At 48.5% G+C, this 23,189-nt stretch overlaps 1 protein-coding gene across 10 annotated transcripts in view; it reads right to left on the bottom strand.

Moving 5' to 3' along the window:
* The window catches only part of INPP4A (inositol polyphosphate-4-phosphatase type I A), a 132,506-nt gene that overhangs the window by 33,019 nt on the left and 76,298 nt on the right, over nucleotides 1–23,189 (bottom strand). For 3 of the 10 annotated variants that reach the window (XM_046660889.1, XM_046660888.1, XM_046660887.1), the window contains exons 5-17: nucleotides 20,958–21,076; nucleotides 18,578–18,694; nucleotides 18,215–18,294; nucleotides 16,484–16,595; nucleotides 15,513–15,603; nucleotides 14,911–15,058; nucleotides 11,960–12,090; nucleotides 9,701–9,805; nucleotides 9,063–9,171; nucleotides 6,769–6,786; nucleotides 3,949–4,132; nucleotides 2,452–2,670; nucleotides 1,184–1,322 (exon numbers count right to left, since the gene is read on the bottom strand). In XM_046660889.1, coding sequence (XP_046516845.1) covers nucleotides 1,184–1,322; nucleotides 2,452–2,670; nucleotides 3,949–4,132; nucleotides 6,769–6,786; nucleotides 9,063–9,171; nucleotides 9,701–9,805; nucleotides 11,960–12,090; nucleotides 14,911–15,058; nucleotides 15,513–15,603; nucleotides 16,484–16,595; nucleotides 18,215–18,294; nucleotides 18,578–18,694; nucleotides 20,958–21,076 — 1,572 coding nt within the window. Of the gene's footprint in view, nucleotides 1–1,066; nucleotides 1,323–2,451; nucleotides 2,671–3,948; nucleotides 4,133–6,768; nucleotides 6,787–9,062; nucleotides 9,172–9,700; nucleotides 9,806–11,959; nucleotides 12,091–14,910; nucleotides 15,059–15,512; nucleotides 15,604–16,483; nucleotides 16,596–18,214; nucleotides 18,295–18,577; nucleotides 18,695–20,957; nucleotides 21,077–23,189 lie in introns of all 10 variants that reach the window. The other 7 variants (XM_046660885.1, XM_046660883.1, XM_046660881.1 and 4 more) reach the window with 3 other exon arrangements.

A 23,189-nucleotide genomic window follows, 5' to 3' on the forward strand; every position in this document is an offset into this window, starting at 1 on the left:
ACACGGTTGAAAGAGACACTCCAGTGAACAGTGCCCTGAAGACAGACTGCAGGCAGATTAAAAAGGTCTTACACACAAAGAAGGATTTATCAAGAGGTTCTGATAAAGGAGCACAATTCTGCCTTGAACAAAAGCTGACCAATTCAAAAATTAAAAGTCCTCGCTGTATGAAGCCTACCCTGGCCATCTAGGCCTTACTCACTATGACTTAACACTCCCCAAGGACAGCAAAGTGGAGGCAGAAGCTAGGTCTGCAGCTGGTCTCAGATGCCTGGGCTGTAGCCCTGCAGTTCTTACAGGAAAAGGCGGAAGGCCCTGAGCTGCAGAGACCCAGGATCCGCTGGTTCAGAGAGCACCATCCCGCGTTCAGGCTACAAGCAGGGCAGGGCGTCTGGTTATGCTGTGTATCTCTGCAGACAGAGGACTGTTTCTGAAGCGTGCCAGTTCATGCCAACCTCCTAGCACCTACTGAGAGCCCCTCCTTAGAGGTGGTGCCCAAGAGAGGAACCTAACTCACCCCGGGGGGCACAAGAGTGGGTTCCACCATCCAACTGAGTCACAAGGCACCATGCCTCTGCTGGCTAAGAGAGCACCCAGCCAATGACAAGCAGCCTTTAGACAAGTCCACTGGGCCTGCCAGCAGCTCTCATCCAGCCCGTGTCCCTGCACCATTCACCTTTTCCTTGATTCTGCCAATTCCTAACGCAATGAATAATCTCATCAGAATCTGCATTTTGGCCCCCTTTAGGTCCTCAGATTGCTTTACAAACCAGGAAAGCCCAGGAGCCCAACCCTCACTGCCATGGCAGTGTGACCCAGGAGGGCCCTGAGAGTCTGCTTCTGCCAGACATGCCGATCCACAGCGGGCTCCACAGGCACGAAGACTACGGGGGTCTCCGCCCTGACTGACTGCCCACTACTACTGCACTGCCACACCCCTATTCTGGTGACGGCCCTCCCTGCAGTCTGTGTGGGGGAGGAGGTCATGGAGTTAGAGACACAAACGGACAGACTGACGCAGCATGAGGTGGAGGTGGGGCGGGTGGAAGCATGGATGCATACGCACGTGTGGTCAGGTGAGGATGGCATGCAGCACATGGCATGGTGGAGGGGCATGGCGAGGAAGGGGCATCGCAGAAGGGGTCCTCCGGTCTGATCCAGTAGGCGTGGCTGTCCCGTTTACCTTTCTTGCTCGTGCAGCTGCCCGCGCAGGGGAAGACGTCCTCGCAGCCCTCGCCATGCAGGCGCTCCTTCTGGAGCAGCTTGTCCACCCGCTGGATGATGCACTCTAGGCTCTTGTCAACATTCAGCCACACTTTCTCCTTCCAGATCAAAAGGGCCCAAGTGGGTCAGCTCTCCCGATGGGAAAAACAGAACAGAACACAAACCAAACCGCCTCTCACTGATCCCCCAGCCCAGCTACCGTGCTCATTAAAACACCACAAGGTTTAGAAATATCAAGATAATTCAGAATTCCCCATTAAAGGTGTATTTGCTTTTCGAAAGACACATCAGTGTCCTGTGGTCACTGTTTTTAAAGTTTAGGAGGCGTTTGCTGGTAACTGTCATGGAGGCCAGACAGGACTTCCCAGTGGCTTCCCGTGCTGGCAGAAGGGCCACCTGGCCCAGAGAGCCAGTCTTACCCCCTCCTTCCTCCACTGAAGGCCTCCTACAGCCATCAGACACAGAGGGGACTGAGGTCTCTTTGGATGGAAGAGAATGGAAAGAGCTGACCTCTCAAGATGGGGGAGGAGGAGAGAGGTGAGGGGGGACTAGGAGGGATCTGCAGAAACCCACACAGGACGCAGGATGCCAGGGCAGGGCTGCAGGAGCACTTCACTGCTGACTAACAATTCAGCGCCTCCCAGAACAACCCCTCTAAACAGCAGTTCCAACAAATGACAAAAATGAGTTGTATATGTCACTCCCACAGGAGACGCAGATCCTGCCCTCAGGGCCAACTCTGAGGAAGCAATAACGTGATGCAACGTCAGGCCTAGCATCTCTCCAAGATCCTCACCTGGCTGCCCAGCACCTGAGCTCCCACAGCTCCAAAAAAACAAACAGCCCTCAAGAACCAGCTGCAAGCAGAGCACTGCTCTGAGCAATGAGAGGTCTGGCTGGTCTTAGTAGTGAGGGGCCGGAGTGGGCCCTGACGCCAGCAGGAGGAGAGAGGCCTCCATCAGGGAAAGGGCTCCATGGAGAAAATCGCCCCCTTTACAACCAGGTCTGAGACTGGCCCAGCCCACAGCAGCCCTGCCCTTCGGCTGGACACAAGGTGTGAAATACTATCTCCCTCCCTAAATCAGGCAGCCCAAGAGCCATCCACGAAGGAGACTTGGAGCCTGTCTGCAAAGCGGCCCACCCTTTAGGCACCTCCAAGGAGAAAAGAGGCTCCGCCTTTTTCAACCCAAGCTCAGGAGCAGGGTGACGGCTCTGCAGCAGACTCACCCATTCCTCCTCGTGCCAGTCCACCTGCAGAGAAGACCGGCTGTTCCTCCCTGTCCACCTGGCCATGAGGGTGTCCTGGTCGTTTCTGAGCATCACCTGCTCCTCCTCAGTCGAGGTGGGGGAGGCCTTGGAGGCAATGTAGTCCGGCCGCGCCGCGTTCAGCCCATGGATGGAGTTGGCCAGCAGCTTGCAGTCGCAGACGGTGACCAGCTGCCGGGTCTGCAGGCACACACAAACCCAAGCTGCTGAGCCCCCAGGTGAGGGGCCGCCAAGGGCTGTCCTCTCTGAGGCCCAGTGGTATGTATGCCCTTCTCCACAGCACAAACAACTCCAGAGCTGCAGCCTCAGGACATCTGAGTTTATGGGCTGCCACGTGACCAGATGGGCTGAACCTTAGTGAGTATTTACTAAGTCATCCACAAGATGACTGGAGAACTCAAGGAGGATGAGGGGAGGTCAAGAAATCTCTGACATTATTTGACCCCTGACTGCTTCTTAGCCTAACATCACTAGAGGAAGGGCCTGAAGAGAGCCCAGTGTCCCAGCCTTAGCTGACCTCCTGGGCTGTCCCCTCTAGTTCCAGGGAGCAGACCCTACTTTGGTTCAATCACCAAAGCTTATCTTTTGCATCTAATACCCAAAGCCCTGGGCTTTGGGCAGTGGGATTCCTGGTACAGCATTTCTGGCTCTGGGGAATTCTGTATGCCACACGAGTTCTATGGCTCTTAAATTTTCCTCTGACAACATCATCTTTCTTTTCCAAGTGAATCTAATCCCCAGCACTCACTCTTTTTGCTTGGTGAACATGTGTGAAGGATATAACACATTCAGATCAGGAACAGCACCTCACCCCAGCAAAGTGGGTGTGAGCAGGGAAGTGTGATCCGAACCTGTGTGTGTGCATGTGTGTATGCACGTGTGTGTTGAGAGACAGACTGAGTAATTTGAAAAAGCAACATCCATCAAAAGGATCTGATATATCTATTCCCCCAGTATGGACCAATATTTATATATTTTTAATCAGGATGAAATTATGGTTAATTGGAAGCTGGTTTACTGATTATATATAAGCCAATAAAACAATATTTTTCTTATCATATGTCTGTATAATAACTCAGTTCCTTTTTTTGAATTCCAAATCAATAGAAATGTGGTAAAACATGTACTGAGTAGGTGGTTACTATGAAAGCTGTGGAACTGTCCCAGCCTCAACAATGACCCCCGTGGACTTGGTGGAAGACACATCTGGACAAAACAGCACCTGGGAGTCATGAGCCCTCATCTCTGACCTTGTCCTGCCCCCATCCAGCTCTGTGATCACAGGCAAATCACCAAACCTCCTTGGGCCTTTGTGGGAACCGGACCTAAAGCTAGGCCTTCAAGGTCATCCCAATGTCACCCTTTGTGTTGACAGCTCTAGACACACATAAGGTGTCCAGGAGTTTCCAGACACTCAAGGTCCCCCCATCCCACACGTAACAGGGCAGCCCCTCCTACCTTGTCTGCCAAGATGGCAAGTGTTCTTTCGAGGCCAGTGGCAGACCTGTCCTTGGCTGCCCTTGAGAGCCGTTCTGCATAGTAACTCACTTGGGTTTTCAGGGTGTTGATCTGGGCAATGATCTCTTTGGCTCTGACGATGTCCTGTGGTATATAGATTATGGACTGGCAGCTGGATGATGTACTAAAAAGGATAAGATCAGATTTTTAAGGGGTTCTCTCAAGTCAATGAGGATGGCAGCATCTTCCCAACGCCAGCCCACAACCAACACAAAATAAAGCATTCTGATACTCAGGGATGTTTTCCTAGCTAGTCTATCTAGCTGTTGATGGGCAAAAGTAAATCCAGGGGATCCTTTCTGTCTATATGGTAGAAGGCTTGAAACATTCAAATACAATTAAGTCTTTTATCTGTATTTGTATGTATCTGTATTTTTACCATGTGTATGTACATGTGTGTACAGATACTGAGCCAATAACTACCCAAATCCTCATGATCTTTCACCTAGGAACCGCATCTGTCGACTTCTCAGCAGTACTTAAGTGGAGACATAGAGTCTGCTAATACCAGAAGGGGTCAGTTTATCCCATGAAAGGAGACTGCAGTGGGTGCCGGACTTTGGCAAAGAAACCTGTTTTCTCATCTGGTCAATCAGGACACCAGCCTTTCTGTGCACACACCACAGTTCTCCTCCGTCACGCATCCGACCCCAGCAAGTCCCCAGAAAACTGGGCCTCCTTCCCCTCTGCCCTGCTCCAGGACCTCCCTACTTTGAAAAATAACATCCCATGGGATGAAGAGGAGGTGGAGAACGTGCCAAGTGAGAGGCCAGACCCGGACACCTCAATGGCTTTGAAAACCTACTGCTTCCTCCCCCTCAACCTCCTTGGCACCGAGCAGCGTGTCTATCTCAGAATCTGATCTCAAAGCTACAGCCCAGCCACTGCCTGGCACGAACACCAGCCTCCAGAGAACCGACTCCACATCCCTGGCTGCGTGGGGCCTGGCCAGCACATTTGACTCCTCTAGACGGAGATGATAAACTGCATGTCTCTCAGCCGAGGTCCCAAATCAATCCAATATTATAAATTTATTTTTTCAGACTATCTGAGGAAGCCAAGGTAAGTAGGGAGGGAAAGCATAAGACACCAATGAGCATGTCTCCTCCTGCAATTTGAAGTTGTGAGCTCTGGCTGGAATGGGTGTCCCATCCTTCATGGAATGATGGGCCCTGACTGGTCTCCTCAAAGAGCTGTCCTTTGGGTTTTGGGGAAGAGTGAGAAAGTGGAGTACCAGACCCTCCATCGCTTCTCCAGGAGCTGAAGGTCACACGGTCAGGGCTTGAGACCCTTCCCTGCTGGGCTCTTTCCCAAGATGGGTCACCAAGAAACTGCCCTGCCCTGTCCCTTGATGGACTCTGGGGTGAACATGCAAAACCCGAAAACCAAAGCACCCCAGAGAGAAACAACACCCAAGCCCACACACCACAATGAAAGACGATGGATTTGCCAGAAGCCCATGCAGCAGACCGCGATCAAGCCCGAGTGGTCTGACAAGAGTCATTCCACAGCACGATGTGCACACAACTACTTTCCAACCTGCAATCACTCTTCCAAATGAATAGCTGCCATTTAAGACAATTCAGTCTTAAAAATACAATCCCAAAATAGAATTTTAAAAAATCTATTCCTTCCCAGGCCCCAGTGTGAACTGCATGTAGATCTACATGTGTGAATGTGCTGGCTGTGTATACTTCAACAAACACACACCCTGCCCCAAGTCCGGGAGAAAAGCATCCCCTACACCGTGTTCTTATAGCTCACGCTCTAGTAACAGCAATCGGGGACTTAGGCACGGGAGGTATATGGCGGGGTGAGAAAGAATAAATGTCAAAGAGCTGCTGTTCGGGAATGATCATGAATATACAAGCACATGTGCTCAACCTAGTCCTAAAAATGGGGAAAGCTGAAGAGGCCCCGGGGGGTGCGGGAGGGGGGAAGCAGTGTTTCTCAGGACTTCCTGCTGTCACATGTCCCCAGCAGAGCCCTGACATCTTAGGCAGGGCCCAGCCACGGCTCCTGAGCCTCAGCAGCTCCAAGGTGGCAGCAATCCTGAAGGGCTGAGGTCCTACTGGACCTGTTGCCAGAAGCGGTACCACTGCAGAGCCCCGACTCTGGGCCTAGGTAAGCACTTCGGGCATGACTGGGGAGGGCCTGGGGGCAGCAGTGGGGACCCCCAGGCAGCAGTCACGGTGGTTTCTGGTTGCCACTTAATTCTTTGGTGGAAAAAGCCACTTGGTTATATTAATTCTTGGTTTGCCCTCCAGGGATAAAACGGACCCTAGTACCACTGTTTTCAAAATCTGCATAAACTATTAAGCATCATGAAAACGTAAACTTGCTTCGTTCCTACAAGAGGTGACGGTGAAGTGGAAACTGAAAAACCCCAGATTCTTGTAAAAGAAGCCAGAAAGGGATTCCCAACCACACAAATTGGCTGACCTGAAACCCTAGCACCCAGGGCCTTGCCCGGCCAAGGCTCTTCCTCACTCTGGGAGAGACAGAACCGGGTCTTCTCTCAGAGTGAGCGCAAGAAAGAACCGCTGCCAGACTGTAAAGGTAAACCAGCAGACTGGATATCGGCTATTCATTATCAAAGAACATTGCAGTTGGAAGGGAGAATTCTGTCTACGAGTCTATAACTAGGAGCCCACGGTGGTACCAAGGGGGCAGGCACCTCACAGAGGAGGGACGGCACAGGCTTTCTCTGCATGAGAGCAAGGCCCAAACAGACACTCTCTCCACAGACAGAAAACTCACCAACACTCCTCAAAACTGCTAAAAAAAAAAAGAACCAAAATGAAATATTAACAGTTTGTTAGCAAACATGAAATGCAAACTAAAAAATTAAGAAGCCAAGTTATCTTTTGTCAAAATACTAGAAATCATTTGTTGAGGCCCCGACGACAGGGACATTTAAACTTGTGAGCCCAATGTGCTTGTTCATCAGAGCTACATCAGTGCTCAAGCCCCAGGGACACATTCCACTGGCTCTGCATTTAAAGGAAAGTTCAAACGATGAGACCAGTTCTACAAGTAGCTTCATGACATTAGTAGGAAACTAAATAAAAATGTATATTACGTATCCGGAAAATACTACAGAGGCATTTTGGGAATAAGAAGCTCTGAAGCCAACATGCAGAGTAATCAGGTATCAACATGGCGACCTTGCTGGGTCAGGGACAGCCATTGGCGCCCCCTCTTGACTGGTTTTCTCCTCCAGGGCCCCCACGCCATCCTCAAATCACGCTCACACCTCCACACAGCCACATGCAATGCAGCGGCAGACACACAATCTCGGGCTGGCTGTGCAGCGCTGTGGTGGGCACAAGAAGCCTTGTCTTCACCATAATTCCCCGAGGAACACCGGAGTCAGTGAATCCTCAGGCAGGTCTGGTTACCTGGTTTGTCAACGGACGCGCCCTTGGTGGGGATGAATCAAGGTCAAGGAGGCAGTCTGGGAGCCTCCCAGAGAATGCTGCCCCACCCTGAAGGCTGAAATTCCGCTCCTAACCTAGCCCTTTCTTGTTCCTCCTCGGGTCTCCAGGACTCACCCCAGGGCAACCTGTGCACACAACTGAATGGGGACTTCTCACAGTGCTCTCCCTCTCTCCTGCCTGCTGTTCCCGCCTCCAGCCCCACCCCATAGTCAGGGACACTCCTGGCTGCCTCCCTGATCCCCTCAGCCCAATCACTGACCACTGGACCTGACCCATCCCCCCCGTCCTGATCTAGTCCCTGGTCCATCTTCTCAAGTCATGTCCTGACTCCCAGGCAATGGCCCACCGGCCCCTGGCACATGCTAATGCTCTCCACCCGACCTGTTGGGCTCTTTTGAGACTCCCACAGCTTTTGCTTCACCTTCCCTCAAACGGTTCCATTCTCAACTGGTAAGTCTGACCCTTTCACGCCCACATTCTGCAGAGGCGGCCCCATCCTACCTTTAGCTTATTCCTCACCACCTCAAAAACCTCTGCAACCCCATCAACTTCTCTTGTCCTTTCTAGGATTAACTGCCTAGCCCTGCCTCTTCTATGGTCTCCAGAACCTCGCTCTATCAGCATTCTCTTCTACGTTCCCTCTTTCGCTTCCATCTTTCCTATCAGTCTAAACACATGCTCAAGTCATAATCACCCTGCCCGAACCTGAGACCTTCATGCTACTTCCTCTATTTCACAGTCCAGGAGCTTACAGGATCATCTACACTTATCACCTCCTCTTCCTACACTCGCATCCCTCCATCTATTTAAATCTTGACGGGCCACATTCTGGAAGATCACCAGTGCCTCCCGCATGTCCAACACGACAGCCTTGATTTACAACTCTCTCCCCTTCCCACTACTCCAGCTCTGCAGCACCTTCTGCCTTGTTTCCAGACATGGCACTGCTCGCTCCAAACGGTGCTGCTGACTTTTCTGCTCCTAGGCAAAGTGCAGAGCTCCTCAGATCAGGCCTAGATCTGCCAGCCCTGCATCCCTGGTCACCGACACACAGCCTCACACTGAGCAGGCTGCCCGAGGGGCCAGCTCTCCGCTCAGCTCCTCTCCCCAAGGCACTGGGCCGCCAGCTGCACCTCATGTTGCACTCTGCAACGCCCTTCCTCACCCTGCCTACCTGGAAACTTCCTGCTCAAGACGGTAGCTCCATGCAGCTCCCTGAGCCTTTTTAAAACTGGAATGCTTACCCTGCAGTCCTTGAGGAAAGGAAACAATCTCTTCCAGGCTTCACGCTTTGTGGTGTTCAACTGACTGACCAGGGACTCTAAAGGACAACCAAGCTAGTGGAGAATCCACATGGTGCAGCCGCTGAAAGCACCACTTTCAAGGTGGGTTTCAATTTTCTGTTCATTTTGCAGGATCAGGTGCCCTCACCACCCACCCACCTCAGTCGCACACATACAGAGCAGCACAGAGTCCATAGGGCAGCTCCTCCAGCCGCGCAAAAGCAGATTGGATGGCTGGATGTTTTTGCGGTCATATTTTGACTTCTTTTTTTTTAACCTAGGAAGCACCAGACAACTGTACAAGGACCACAAACACCCTCCAAGAACTTACTGTTTCTTGGTCTCTTCAAATTTGTGCAGCTTTTTACGGAGACCTCCTGACTTAAAACCTTGGCAGTGTGCTGCTGGCGCTCCGATGGTGACGATGTCGTAGTTCTGATCTGAATGACAGAAAGCTCTCCTCCATTACTCTGGGCTCAGGCCTGTGGACAAGCCAGCTACAGGGATATGCACACAACTCTGGGACCCTGCCCCTCCAGCCCATTTCCAAGCAGCCTGTGGCTCCCTTAGTCGCACAGCCTGGGCTGTCCAAGGGCCTCTGGAGCCCAGCACCATCATCCCAGCAGAGAGGGGGTTCTGTGGGTCTCAAGGGGGAGCTACAATAGGGCCGGAGACAACTACCCGGCAACGCTCAGTTGCATCCATCCCTCTTTCAGAAGGATGACTGACGGGCAACTTTCGGCCACAGAAACACAAAGGGAAGCTGAAAAGAGGCGAGACAAGAGGAAGGGGTTTGAGCTCTTTATCAAAGACTTTACAAAGGTCCTTGTGACACATCTCTTATCCAGGCTGCCCAGCAGAAGAACACACAGCAAAGGCTGGGGCAGACACAGGCCAGCACAGAGACCAAGTACACAGGAAGAAAAGAAGTGAAACGTGATTCAATGAGAGGAGCAGAAAAATAGTTACCTGATCCTCCATCGTCTTGAACTCTCATCCTTTGTATGTGCAAGTTTGTGGGAACAAATTCTAACTTTTTATCTGCTTTCAAACTGCTTGCTTTAAAGGAGGGACCTAAGAAACAAAGCATGAGAAAACAAAGATCATCAACATGTATCCTGCATTCATGAACGGCAAGGAGCAAAAAGATATTTGAGGATGCTGCTGCAGGTGAGCAGATACGTGTTGGGAGTGGTCCAGAAAATTCCAAGTTTCCCATGAACACATTTCATTTCCAGAGAGCAGGTGGGTGAAATGTTGAAGGGAGGGCAGCTCGCTGGCCACGAAACTGGTTCTGGGTGCTTAGGTAGTGAGTGGAGCCAGGGAGAAGCAGCTTCAGGAGGCTATGGCAATGGTCCTGTGCCTTACCACGACTCAGCTCTCAATGGGGAGGTCTAACACAAAGACTTGATTTTGTGCAACACGACATCAACACAACTATAAAGAGCAAACGGGTCCATGCCAGGAAGTGCCTGCTCCAACTCCAGAGACTGCCATCATCCAAGATCTAAGAAATTGGTTCAACCAGAGCAACAGATCTCAATTCTGAAACATGATGAAGAGGTCTGCTCATCACCCAGGTCTATCAAGGTGAATAAATGCTACACAGCAGGGATTCTGGCCCTCTGAAACACACTCACACTTGTTCCCTTCTTTACAACCAGGGAGTTAAGGAGGTTGGATGATGTTTTGTAACATACATCCACAATTTTATCTCTATAATCAGAATCCATAACTAATAAAGTGAAGAACCACCTGCCTTGAAAAGAAAGGGATTACAAATTAAACTGACAGAAGAATAGAAAAAATAAACATTCCCTCTAGTGAAAAAGATCCACTTATTTTGTCAGTATACAAACTGCAGACCAGCAGCGTCTGTCTGGCATTTGTCACATGAGCTCGTTCTCTAGAGCCTAATACTTAAAGGGTGGCCCACAGATCGATCAGCAGCTTGGGCATCCCAGGAGCCCGTTCGAAATGCAAAATCCCAGGTCTGCATTTTAACAAGATTCTCTGGGGATTTAGGTGCACACTGACATTTGAGAAGCTCTGCTCCAGAAAACTCAAAGTGTGTGGGTTTCAGACTTTCTCAGATAACAGGCATCCAAGCGTGGATGGGTCCCTAAGTTCCTTCAGGCAAACACTGCCATTTCTCTTAGAAATGCACTTAGAGCCATTCTTGAGATTCAAACCAAAACCAGGGCACCCTGTCTTGTTGTCATGCTTGTATTTGGCCCAGCCAAGTTCATGGACAGGTTTATGTTCCGTGTCAAAACCATATTAATCTCCTTAAATCCTAAAATTCCATTATGTAGAGGAGAAGGAGGGAAGAATCTAAAGATAGAGAATGAAGTAACGAAAAAACAAAATAAGAAAAGTAAAAAGGCAATAAAAAGGGTATGGAGTTATGAACAGTCTTCAAAATCTACCGAGGGGCCAGCCTGGTAGTGCAGGGGTTAAGTTTGCACGGTCCGCTTCAGCGGCCCAGGGTTCGCTGGTTCGCATCCCAGGTGCAGACATGGCACCGCTTGTCAAACCATGCTGTGGCAGGCATCCCACATACAAAGTAGAGGAAGATGGGCAGGGATGTTAGCTCAGGGCAAGTCTTCCTCTGCAAAAAAAGAGGATTGGCGGTAGATGTTAGCTCAGGGTTAATCTTCCTCAAAAGAATAAAAATAAAAATAAAAATAAAAAAATAAATCTACCCAGAAAAGTGTTTTGAAAATCAAATGGCATCTTTCAAGAAGAAAAGGTGAGGTGTCTGCACTTCACTTTCTCTTCTAAGCCTTAAAATGGAGAGTCCCATTCAGACAACTTATATGTTCAATAAAAGGACTATTGAATATTTAAACTGGAAAATCTAGGAAACTGCTTTGTCTCAAGGTAAATGGCCTACATCCTTTTGGTCATTTCACTGATATCAGACCAAGATGAAGAAATCAAAGGAACCAAGAACCTGTGATTTTGTGTCCCTAAATTTCGTCCTACGGCGGTTGTTTTGGCAGATGACACCACAGAAGGAACTGTCAAGGCAATTCACAGATGTCTTCCTCATTAAGATCTGAAAAATCCATATTGGAAAGAATTCACACCTACACAAGAATCTATTTTTAAAAGTCCATTAGCATGTCTGTCAGTGAGAGTATTTGAGCGACCTTGGGTTGCAGATTCCTAGCCAGGAAAATGGAGTGCACGTGTGCCGTGATGAGGACAAGACCCGGCACCCACCTTTGTATTGATGGAGGTCGGTCAGGTTCTCCTGGTATATGAGGATGATAGTCTGATACTGAGTGACAATCTGGCGTCGGAGGCTCTCCCAGCAAGGGGACAGATCCCCCAACTCCTCCAGTTCACACACCCTGCAAGAAGACCACATGTCAGGCCGTGGGGCCGGCTGGCTGCCCTGGAGAGCCACAGGAGTCCCAGGCACCCCAGAGAACAACACGTGCACGGAAGCATCACTGACGCCCAGGGAGGGCCCAGGACAACGGCTACCCACCCTGCAAGTCTAAAGGGCGAGCAGCGGGGCAGGGGGACAGCCTGCTCCAGGAGGAATGGCTCTATGAAAGGGAGACCACTGACTGTGTGAAAAAGCGCAGAAAGAAGCTTTTCAGAGAAACTCAGTCAAACGTTCAAGGAAAACTAAGTGGAGGAGGGGAGGGGAGAGAGGCTGTAGGGGAGCAGCCCCTTGCCTGTGTCCACAAAGGCCGCATAGGCGAAGGCTTCAACACAGCCCGCCTGAGTATGGGCAGGACAGAATGATATAGGACCCTCCCGGGACATGAGAGCATTGCAGGCCTGTGAGCAGCTGCTACCGGGCCATCCCCGCCTCCCCTCTCAATCTCCCCCGGGGGCTGTCATGAGATAGTTTCTCACTGCCTCCCTGGTTCTGGTGAGGAATGGGGCTCCCTGCCTCCCTTAAGAACAGCTGCAGAACATAACCTGCTCGGCTGCAGTCTACAGCTGGCTGCTCAGCAACGGGGGCCCACAGCTCCTGCCACGGTCATCTGGCCCTTTCGGTTTCAATGTTGTCCTTTTTAGGTATGGGACAAGGACCATGGGGAGCTGGTGACTCTAGCTAGGCTTCTTTTCTCCGTCTACGTAAGTAATGAACTAACTCTAAAAGTGTCATGGGGGGAGGAGAAGGGAATGGGGGAAGAGGAGAAAGAAAAAGAGGCTTTATGTTCAGAAAAGTAAAAGCTGTGTAAGAAGTGAAATATAAACGTCTTAGCTCAGCAGTAAAATAGCGACATAATCAGAATAATGAAAACACAAGATGGATTAGGGAAAAAAAAGGATAACCATATTAGGAAAATGGGGAATGGAAAGTACAAAGGACCTAAAAGCTTCATCACAAGATATCAGCTAATCCCTGAAATTCATTAAGGAAGAGAGTACGCCACCCATATATTTAAAAACACAGCAGTAAACACTAAAATGGCTAAAAGTGGCTGTTTCTGAGAAGTAGATCAGAAAGGAGAGGTCTCCAAGGTTCATGTTTTTGTTAAAAGCCTTCTGGCACTATTTGGCTTTTTATACTATGCACATTTTCCTTTGAGGAAAAAAAAAAAGCTAATTTTAGAAAAGTTTTTAGGACTCTACCAAATTGTCTGAAGTTAAAAAAGAGTTGCACCATTTTATTAAGTTAGCAAAATCAATGTGGCAGAACGCCAAGGACAGGCAAGGCTGCGGTGAGATCTACGTCCTTGCTCGCCGTAGCCAACTGGCCCCACTGCCCCGGGTCTGCTCGTGAGCACACAGGCCTGCCAGCCTCAGCTACTGCTGACCCCTCTCTCTGGATGTCTTTGCCTGTCCGCTTCATGTGGCTCCTTCTTACGCTTTGGGTGTCAGCTTAATGTCACAGTCGCACGGAGGCCTGCCCAGACCACCTCCTCCTTCTCACAGCCCCCTTTTAATTTCCGCACACCACTGAACACATCAGGGCGCTGCATGTGGCCCCCAGTTCTCCGTTACTGACTGTCTCCCACGGTCTGTGTCGCTCATCAAGAAGCCTCCCACGCTGAGCACAGCACCAGCCACACGGCGGGTGTGAAAAACAACAACAACAACAAAACCCTCAGAACCACAGCACTTGGTAGATGAATGAACTCTTCAAAGTTAGAGTACACTGAATAATGGGAAATTAGGCCATAAGTAAAAATTATAACACAAAACTGAAGATAATGGAGAAGTAGATGGTAGCCAGATAAATACATACAAATATGGAAAAGCTGAAGGGGAATTTTTAAAAATTAAAATCACTCTATAAACTATGTAGAGAGGGAGAAAGCAGCTCATTGCATTATTCTTGTCATTTTTCTAAGTTAGAATATTTTTTAAGACAAAAAATTAAAACAAAATAGCTCTATTAAAACAGCAGAATTCTGACTGCATTGTTTCCTCTCATGCTTCTATTATATTCTGTTTACAATTAACATCGTTTTATGACAAGGAGTAGAAATGAGAGTCTGAGGCCGATGAGAGACATAATCTGCAATGCCGGCCCCACCTCTCAGGCCTTCTCTGCCTCAGGATCAAGGAAACACGCCCTGGGCTGAGAGATGTGGAGGACCAGAGTGCACACTTAGCCTTCTGGAGCCCGTATCGCTCGCTGTGGTACCCTAGGAAAGCAGTGACCCAGGCAGCTATAACCAAAGAATGACCAGATATAGTCACGCCATCACTTAACAATGGGATATAATCTGAGAAATGCGTTGTTAGGTGGTTTTGTCATTGTGTGGACGTCATAGAGTGCACCTACACAAACCTAGATGGTGTAGCCTACTACACACCTAGGCTACATGGTACTAATCTTATGGGACCACCGTCGTATACGCAGTCTGTCGTTGACCAAAGTGTCATTATGAGGCACGTGACTGTATTTCTAACTTTCTAAGGCCAGGTGAAAGGGGAAAGGAGAGAAGGGAAGGGAGCAGGTACTGAGTGCTGGGCACACATCTGGTGCTTCAGGCATGTTATCTTGTGAAGTCCTCACACAGGGATGCCGGGATACAGATGAACAATCTGAGGCTTTGGCAGGCCCAGGCCACAGAGCAGGCAAGTGGCACAGGCTGGGTTTGCAGCCTGGACTGAGGCCAGGGCTCTACCCACCTTATCTCAGAGCTTTCAAGAAAGGAAGGGGCACATGACGTGGGGGTGATGGGTGGTCGGCTACTCACCTGGCCGCATCTTCTTCCAGCAGGAGCTTCACAAACTGCCGGGGCACGTGCAAGGAGAGCACACTCTCCGCCATCTGCTCCAGGATCCTCAGGTGGTTGCCGTCGGTGGTGGGGAACCGGTACATGCGGCAGATGGCGCCACCGAATACTGCAGGGGAATTCAGGGGAGACAGGGGCTGTGAGAGCTGGCGGCAGACCTGCACGTGCAGCCTCCTCCCCAGGCCCTCAGTGGTGCTGACACCTTCAAGTCTTCTTACTGTTCATCTCAATGGAATTAAGACATTTAAACCAAAAACCCACCAATCAACTGAGCCTGAACGCTTCTCCCCCATAATATGCAATCTTCTTGCCCAGAATGTGTAACGACCTCTAAAGTCTGAGGGGCTGGGAGGCTGTCAGTCACCAAACCCAACACTAAACAACAGGGCGTGAAAAGAGGGAGGGGCCCCCTTCCTTGGAGTACTCCTAACTCTCCATATGCTGGCACAAAGAACGCAGGCAGTAGGGAGGTGACATATAGAACGGGAGGGGAGGAAGGATGACCACGGTCCGAGCGGACACTCACAAGAGTGGCACGAGTACCAACAGAGGAAGCTGCTCACCCGATTTCAGTAAAGTGTCTTTTCGCAAAGAAGCATATTTGGATCGGATTCCCAAGGCCTCGGTCAAGCTCTCATCAACAGGCAGAACCATCTAATAACACGTACAGAGGGGCACAAGAAACCCGTGAGAGCAGAGCACTCAGGAGGAGGGTGGCCTGAGTACACCACAAAAGAACTCTCCAAATTACCACCCACCCCGAACTCCGCAGTAAACACTCCACCCAGCCACAAACCAATCCACCTCCCGGTATACAGAACACGTTCCACGCACACAGAATTTTCTAGAAATGCGTGTCTTTCGACAAAGTCTCTTCACCTTGTGTTTCAGGGTTCTGATGTGTAAAACGAAGGGGCGGGAACAGACGTCGCCCAGGAGTATTTCCAGAGCTGACGTTCTGTGCTTATTTTGGGTAAAATGAGATACCTCTGTATTTTACAATAATGACTACTTACCAGTGTTCAGGCTCCTAAATTAGAATTCTAGTTTGAGAGCACCGAGTATGTGTGTGAGAGAGTGTGTGAGAGAGGGCGTGGGAGAGAGGGTGAGGGAGAAAGAGTGAGGGAGGTGGAGAGGAAAAGAGGATGTGTGAGAGGAGGGGTGCAGCACTGAGTGTGCGTTAAGGCGAGCGTGGCACCTGTTGTCTGGGAGGAACATCTTAACAAAACATCACAGATGCTCTGGGGCCCATCTCACACCCCCACAAGCCCTCCCTCCCCGCCTGACTGCAGCTTCTGAGGCCAGGTGCCCGCCCACTCGCTCCGCCCGCTCTCTGGAGGTGGCCAGCATGGTCAGAGCAGAGGGGCCTGCTCCCTGAGGGGCTGCTTCCTCTCTACTTTGAGAAGTGCCTGGAGGACACGTCCTCTGGAGGCAGCATCAAGCAGCAGGCCCTGCCCTGCCCTTCCCTGAGCACAGAGGCAAGTCCACCCACTCCTCCCACTCCTAATGGAGAGCAGGAAGGCGGTGTGCTCACCCTCCCATTGACGGTGTCCAGAGACCGGGTCACAGGGGGCCGCTGGTCTGACTTCTCCTCCATTTGCCAGCCGATCACAGTGATGTTACCCACGCGGTCACTCTCTGCAGACCTGCAACGAGCAATGTGCTTTAGCAAGCGGTGGCGTGACGGTGCTTCATTTTCTGCTTAAATGCAAAGCTCAGCCATCCTGGGGTACTGGGGGGTCCTGTGGGCACCAGGATCCAGCCAGTTGGTCAGTCAGTGAGCATTCACTGCATGCACAAGCTCTGGGGACACAGACAAGGACACCATGGGGGCAGAGAGGAGGACTGCATCTGAGAAGGGATCAACCACCACAGAGAAGTATGGACGTGCCTGGTGGAGTCGGAGGGGAGGAGTCAATGCTTGCTTGGGAGGCGCCCCTCAGGCCCTGGGCTGACCCCTGCCCCAGAGAGTTATGGGGACATACCCTGGAATGACAACTGGAGGGCACCTTCTTCTGCCACTGGACCCCTTTCTGCTCCTTCCCACCTCACCTTCAAGCTTTGATTAGCTTCAAGGCCTAGGCCTGGACCCCAAATAAGCCAAGGTCCCCAGAGTTTCCCAAAGCCTCTGAATCCTGACATGACACAGCTGATGCTACTCTAGCCCCAGTCAGCTTCACCTGAGACCCTTCAGGGTGGCTGCACACTGCCCAGGCCCATCTGATTCATCCAGGGAAGCCCCAGGGACACCCTGAAGCCTCAGGCTTTTTATTTAAGATGTCTGCCTTAGCCAGGTTCTAAATTTTTCGGTGGTCACATCTACTGACCATTTCCTTTGTGACTTTCTCTCATCGTTCTCATGCGCGGAAAAGTCCTTCCCATGCTATCTGTTCAATAGGCATCTTTAGCTCCTTTTAAACAGGATAACGTCCATTTCTCACACTTAACTCTAATCCAAGTGGAATTACTTCTGGCACGTGCTGCACCTGAGTGTTCTTCTCTGACAGCCCCCCTCACCGTGCGACCCTCTCCTTTCCCCAGACTCCTCCTTCAGGCTGAGTGAGGCTCTCACACACAAAGGATGCTGCAGGGCTCTCGCCTGTCCAAAGCCTGCAACATTGTCATCACCGCAGCTTCAGAATGTTGAACTATCTAGCAGGGAATTCACCACCTTTGTCAAAATTTTCTTTGCTACTTTGGACTATTGTTCCAATTTTTACATTATTTTGGAAAAAAACGAACACCATGTCAGGGTTTGGGTGGGAATTGCCCCTAAAATGAATGTGGGAAGGGTTGACATCTTGACATCTTTCATCTTCCCTGCAGGGACACAGTGGGGGGTCCCCCTCCATCCTTTTCTTCCTTCTACAAATATTTACTGAGCACCAGGCACTGTTCCAGGTGCTTAGTACACAGCAATGAAGCAAAACACACAAAAATCTCTGCTCTCCAGGAGATGACATTCTGCTGGGGAGGGGACACAAAACAGACAAATACCTTGAGTCTTATCAGATAGGTGTCTAGGTTTTCCTTTCGGTCTGAGTAGGGTGTGCTCCTATTTCCCACGGATGCCCCACATTTCCATCAGGCCCTCTGACAGGCTGAGTTTTTTATCTTGCCTCGATGGACAAGCACCTTCCCCGCTTAGACTGGCCCCTGGGAGGTAGCAGGGTGCTCTCTCCGTATAGGAAATGGAGCCTTTCCCCACCTGTCCCTGAACCTCACAATTGCAGATCCTTTCAAAGGAACAAAATTAAATACCAACCTTAGTGTTAAATGCAACCTATGATGACTGTCCTGGAGCAGATCTTTGACAACAAATGTTCCAGAGCCCAGTAAATACATCTGAGGAAGGAGGAGGAGAGAGACAGCATTAGTGTGCTCACTTTGTCTCTGCTCCAATTACCAGGCCCCAGGGGAGTCCAGCTGGCTGGGTCCCACAACACACCTGACCCTCATCTCAGGAGCCCAACAGAGACACTCAGAAAGAAATTCCTAAAGACAAACATGTTTGGACATTTGTTAATTTGTGAGCCAGTAGTGAAGTCTATCTTGTGTTCAACTCTCTTTCAAATGATCACAGAACTTTAAAAAAGGGAGGAAAATCCCACAAACCACGTTACTTAACTGTTCCCTGAGATCTATCTTTGACATCATACACGGAGAGTTTGATTTGCGTCATCTGATTGATAAGAGAGTCTTGAAAGAAGGCAATACTGCTTAGAAATATAGGATTGTTGGTTCCCTAGAATAGAAAAGAAAATAACCAGAATATATAGTTGGATTTTTTAAAGTAAATGCTTTTAAAATACATCAACATTTTCAGAATGATAAACTAACATTCCTACAAACTGGGATCAACAGAAATGCTAAAGACGGCTTAAACGGATGTATACAACCCAACACCTACTTTCCAAAAAGGACAAAGCTGTCTGACACAGACCTTTCCAGATCCCGGAACAACAAATGGGCCCAACACACAAGCTGTGGCCAAGGGCTCATTCTAAGGGCTTCTCACTCAGTAGGAGTGATGTTATAAAATTGAAGCAAGATGAATGTCCACATATATTCTTAGTCTTACAACTTTAGAGGAGTTATGTTTTTGGACCTTCTACTTTGGGTTGTTTCTTTAAGATATATAAACAGGCAGATGAAAGAGGAAATGAACGGCTTAAGTCATTTCTTATTCCTAGACTCCTGGGTTTGGAATAATTAAGGCCTGACTTTTGTAAGGCTCTCCTTTTCTGAGGACCAGTTGCTAATTTCTCGATCCTAGGTGGCCATTTCCCAGCAGCTTAGCCCTACCCTCCTACAGAGGCCTATAATACCATATTCTCTTTCTCAGGCAGTGGTTAACTTCCTCAGCCAAACGGTTAACGGTTCCTGTTTGCACCTGCCCTGGGGTCCATGCCTCTGGCTATGTTCCCTCTGCAGCTCCAAATCCAGTCTCTCAGCACCTGCTGCGCAGCCCCTCCTGAGTGGCCTGCTGGGGCTGAACCTCTCCCTCCATCCACCCTTGGTTACCAAGGAGGCTATAAACCTGAGCATCTGCCCTCTTCTCCTTGGCTCTCAACCCCCAGGAAGGATGAACTCCTCCTGCAAGAGCCACCTCCAGAGCCTCTCTCACAAGCACCCTTTCTTTCCACTCTTTTCCACCACCAGCCAGGTCCTGCATGGCTCCCTCAAGACTGTCTGACCATTTGAGTTAGGACCTCTCTGAAACACAGCCAATCAGGTGACTCCCCCACATAAAAGCCTGCACTAGCCCATTACAAACTCCCTAGCCTGACATTCAAGGCTTCCACTCCCCCACTTATGCGTTTGCACACACGGAACAGGATGAAGTTCTTCTCCAAACGCACATGATACTCTCCTATTTGCCATGCCTTCGCATAGTTACCACAGAACTCTGGCACGCTCCTCCACATGTGGTCCCCAGACTGGCAGCATGGGCATCACCTCGGAGCTTGTGTAAATGCAGAGTCTTGGGCCCTACCCCAGACCTATTCTCTCAGAATCTCACTAAGCCCCACCACAGGAAGCTTCCTCTGATCCTCAGAGCTGGATGAGATCCCAGCCTCCTGGTGCTATCCTCATCTCTCTAACACTTCCCACACTCTGCAGTGTAGAGATGGAGCCACGTTCACTTACGCTCCCCACCCACAGATGGTAAACTCCTCGAGGGCAGGGACTGCGCCCCAGCGGTCTTTGTATCATCCCCAGCGCCCAGCACTGTGCTTGATGTGTAGGCAGTACTCAACAAAGGCTTAGAAAACAGAACTGTTGGCTTGAACTTGGAAATAAGTTTCCAAGAGAATGAAAAAGGATGGTCTATCCTCCAAAATGTAAATCTAGGGAAGAGGTGGAAATTCAGTTTAAGTGTGCTTGAGACACCTAACTCACAGAGAAGCTCACATCACAAATAGAACCCTGCAGAATCTCACACCAGCAACTCCTACCCTTAGTTTCATAACTTATGTAATGTGCTCAATTATCTAAAAAGATTTTTATAAAATTTCCTCAGTGAAGGTATATCATGTAACTTAACATAAAAAGTAAACATGTAACACACAACTCAAAAATCTTTAAAGATAAAAACCAATACAAATAAGAGTATGCCCTGGTGAGAAGGATGGTTAATAGTTAATACTCTCCAAACTTTGATTAACAAGAACAGTTCTCTAAAAGTAGCAGCTAACCAGAAGTGACAAGGAAGAATTAGGTCTTACCTCTTAAAATGCAATCAACCTTACAGAATCATTTTTCAAAAATAACTAGCCACTCGCTAATCAATAATTGTAAAGGCTATGGCAATTATAAATGCCATCCAGATGAGTAAGTGTGATGAAAAATATCAGTGTACTGAAAACCCGCGGAAAAACAGCAACACAATTCACATAAACATCACTGCAGCTCCAGGTGCTCAGGTCCCTGAACAGCCCTCCCACAGGCCACCCCACCACCAGAGCCCAATGCAGGGCCCGGAGGACGGGGCCGGCAGCACCCACCTCGATGATCTCCGTTTGTGCGTGCTTCGTCCAGAATGCCTGAGGAGGGGTGGTTACACTCACTGCTACAAAACTATTTGGTTTTCGATCTAGTGACGGAGTATGCAGCTCACTGCAAGCTAGAGAATCAAGATGGGAAAGAAATGAATCCTTCAAAATCAAGCTCTGGTTAATTCTCTGTTCCAAACATACTCAAAGACAGCAAAAAAAAATGACACACAAAGGGATGAGACGATCACATTGTCAGCTGTCACACAGAGGTGATTTTTTAAATAAGAAACAGTGTCTTCTTCCACCTCCTTCCCCCATTCCTCATGACAGCCATGCCACACTTGCCTGTGGATGGCTGGAGGGGGATTTCTACGTCCATGGAACGGAGCACAAAGCCAACAATCTCAACAGGGTCTGACCCACAAAGTTTGACCTTAGTAACTAATTGAACTTATGGCCACTTGAGCTAAGCAGTTGCGCAGGCTATGAAATCAAGATACGGCTACACATGCCTGTATCCTATGACTGCGGGGACAGCCCTAAGCTTATGGTGCCCCACAGGTCTCTGTGTGGATGGATGTTGGGAGCAAAGTAAAATTCTATAGCAAAATAAACAAAGCTTTTTTAAAAAACAAAGTCACTGCTCATTTTTTCTCCTTATGAGATTCATATCCAATGCAAGATTACAAAAAATGTTACTTTTCAGAACTAAAGGTACTCTGTAGAACTGTTTCAGTTGGAGAATTTATCCTACTAAGCATTCTGAAATAGACTATAAGACTCAGGTAATTCTATCACAGAAGTGACCCACAGGAAAAATGATCGAACTTCATTGAATCTAACATGCTACCTGTTGTAAAATGCACTACGGAAAAAAAAAGATCCACTACCATTAGACCATGATATGCTGTGGATTTTAACACACTTTCTAATTAAACATATTAAAACATAGAAATTTTCATCTTGGAGTTGATGAAATATATGGCAAATCAAAGCTCAATACCAGTAGAAATAACTAGCCTTTTCCGAGGGGCAGTAAACGCTCCCCAGAGGGCAGGAAGCCTCTGGCGAATTTCCAGAGTTTTGAAACGATGGATTTTGACCACTTTTGCCAGTGTTCTCAACGCCTTAATGGTGGAAAGGATTTCTGGAGGTCCTCACTCTGTCATTCCTGCCCTCACCATTCTCATTCAATTTTTTAAAATGCTCACTGGTGACTTAAAATTCAGAAATTGATTTTTACTTCAAAATACTAATTTTGGTTCTCAGATTATCTCCGTAGTATCTTCTCACGTATCTGTACAAATTTTCATTATTTATTGGTTATAATAAAATACAAAGAGCTCAAGCTTTCAGTTCAATGAGTTTTTCCAGTCATATACACCCATGTAACCATCATCAAAAAAGTAGAGAACTTCTTCCATCAGACTAGAAAGTTCTCCGTCGTACTTCCCCGTCAATTCTCTTACCTCTGTGACCACTTTCGGATTTCTACCACTTTTGTCTGTTCTTGAATTTCATATAAACGGAATGTTTTTGAGATTCATCTATATTGCTATATGTATTGATAATTCATTTTTTTTAAAATTGATGAGTTATATTCCATTGTATGAAGGTACCAAAATTTATTTATCCATTCTACTGTTAATGGACATTTGGGTTTTTTCCAGTTTTGAACCGTTATAAATAAAGGTGCCATAAACATTCTTGTTCATGTCTTTTTGGGAACACAGGTTTTTATCTCTTTTGCATAAGCACCTAAGAATGGGGCGGGGTTCGTCTTTATTTTAGTTGTTCTAATGGATGTGCTTTAATCTGTACTTCCGTGATGACTAATAAGCATCTTTTCACCACGTGTTTACTATTCATTTTTATAACTTCTTTTGTCAGGAGTCTGCTCAAGTCTTTTACTCATTCTAAAACTGGATTGTTAACTATTTTATTGTTGACTTGTAAGCATTCTATTCTGGATCTGTCCTTTGTGAGGTACATGTGTTGTGAATATTCTTTTCCCAGTCTGGGTTTATCTACTCATTTTCTTAATGGCATGTTTTGACGGACAGTAATTTCTCATTTTGATGAAGTCCAATTTATCCCATTTTTAATTTTAGAGAGTGGTAGGCAGAAAAATGTCCCTCCCCACCCTCGCAAAAAAAATACCCACGTCCTAATGCCTGGAACCTGTGCATATATTACATTACAGGCAAAAAGGACTTCATAGATATGATTAAGGTCATAGAT

The sequence above is a fragment of the Equus quagga genome, chromosome 5 (genome assembly GCF_021613505.1).
Source record: "Equus quagga isolate Etosha38 chromosome 5, UCLA_HA_Equagga_1.0, whole genome shotgun sequence".
Taxonomy (NCBI): Eukaryota; Metazoa; Chordata; class Mammalia; order Perissodactyla; family Equidae; genus Equus; species Equus quagga.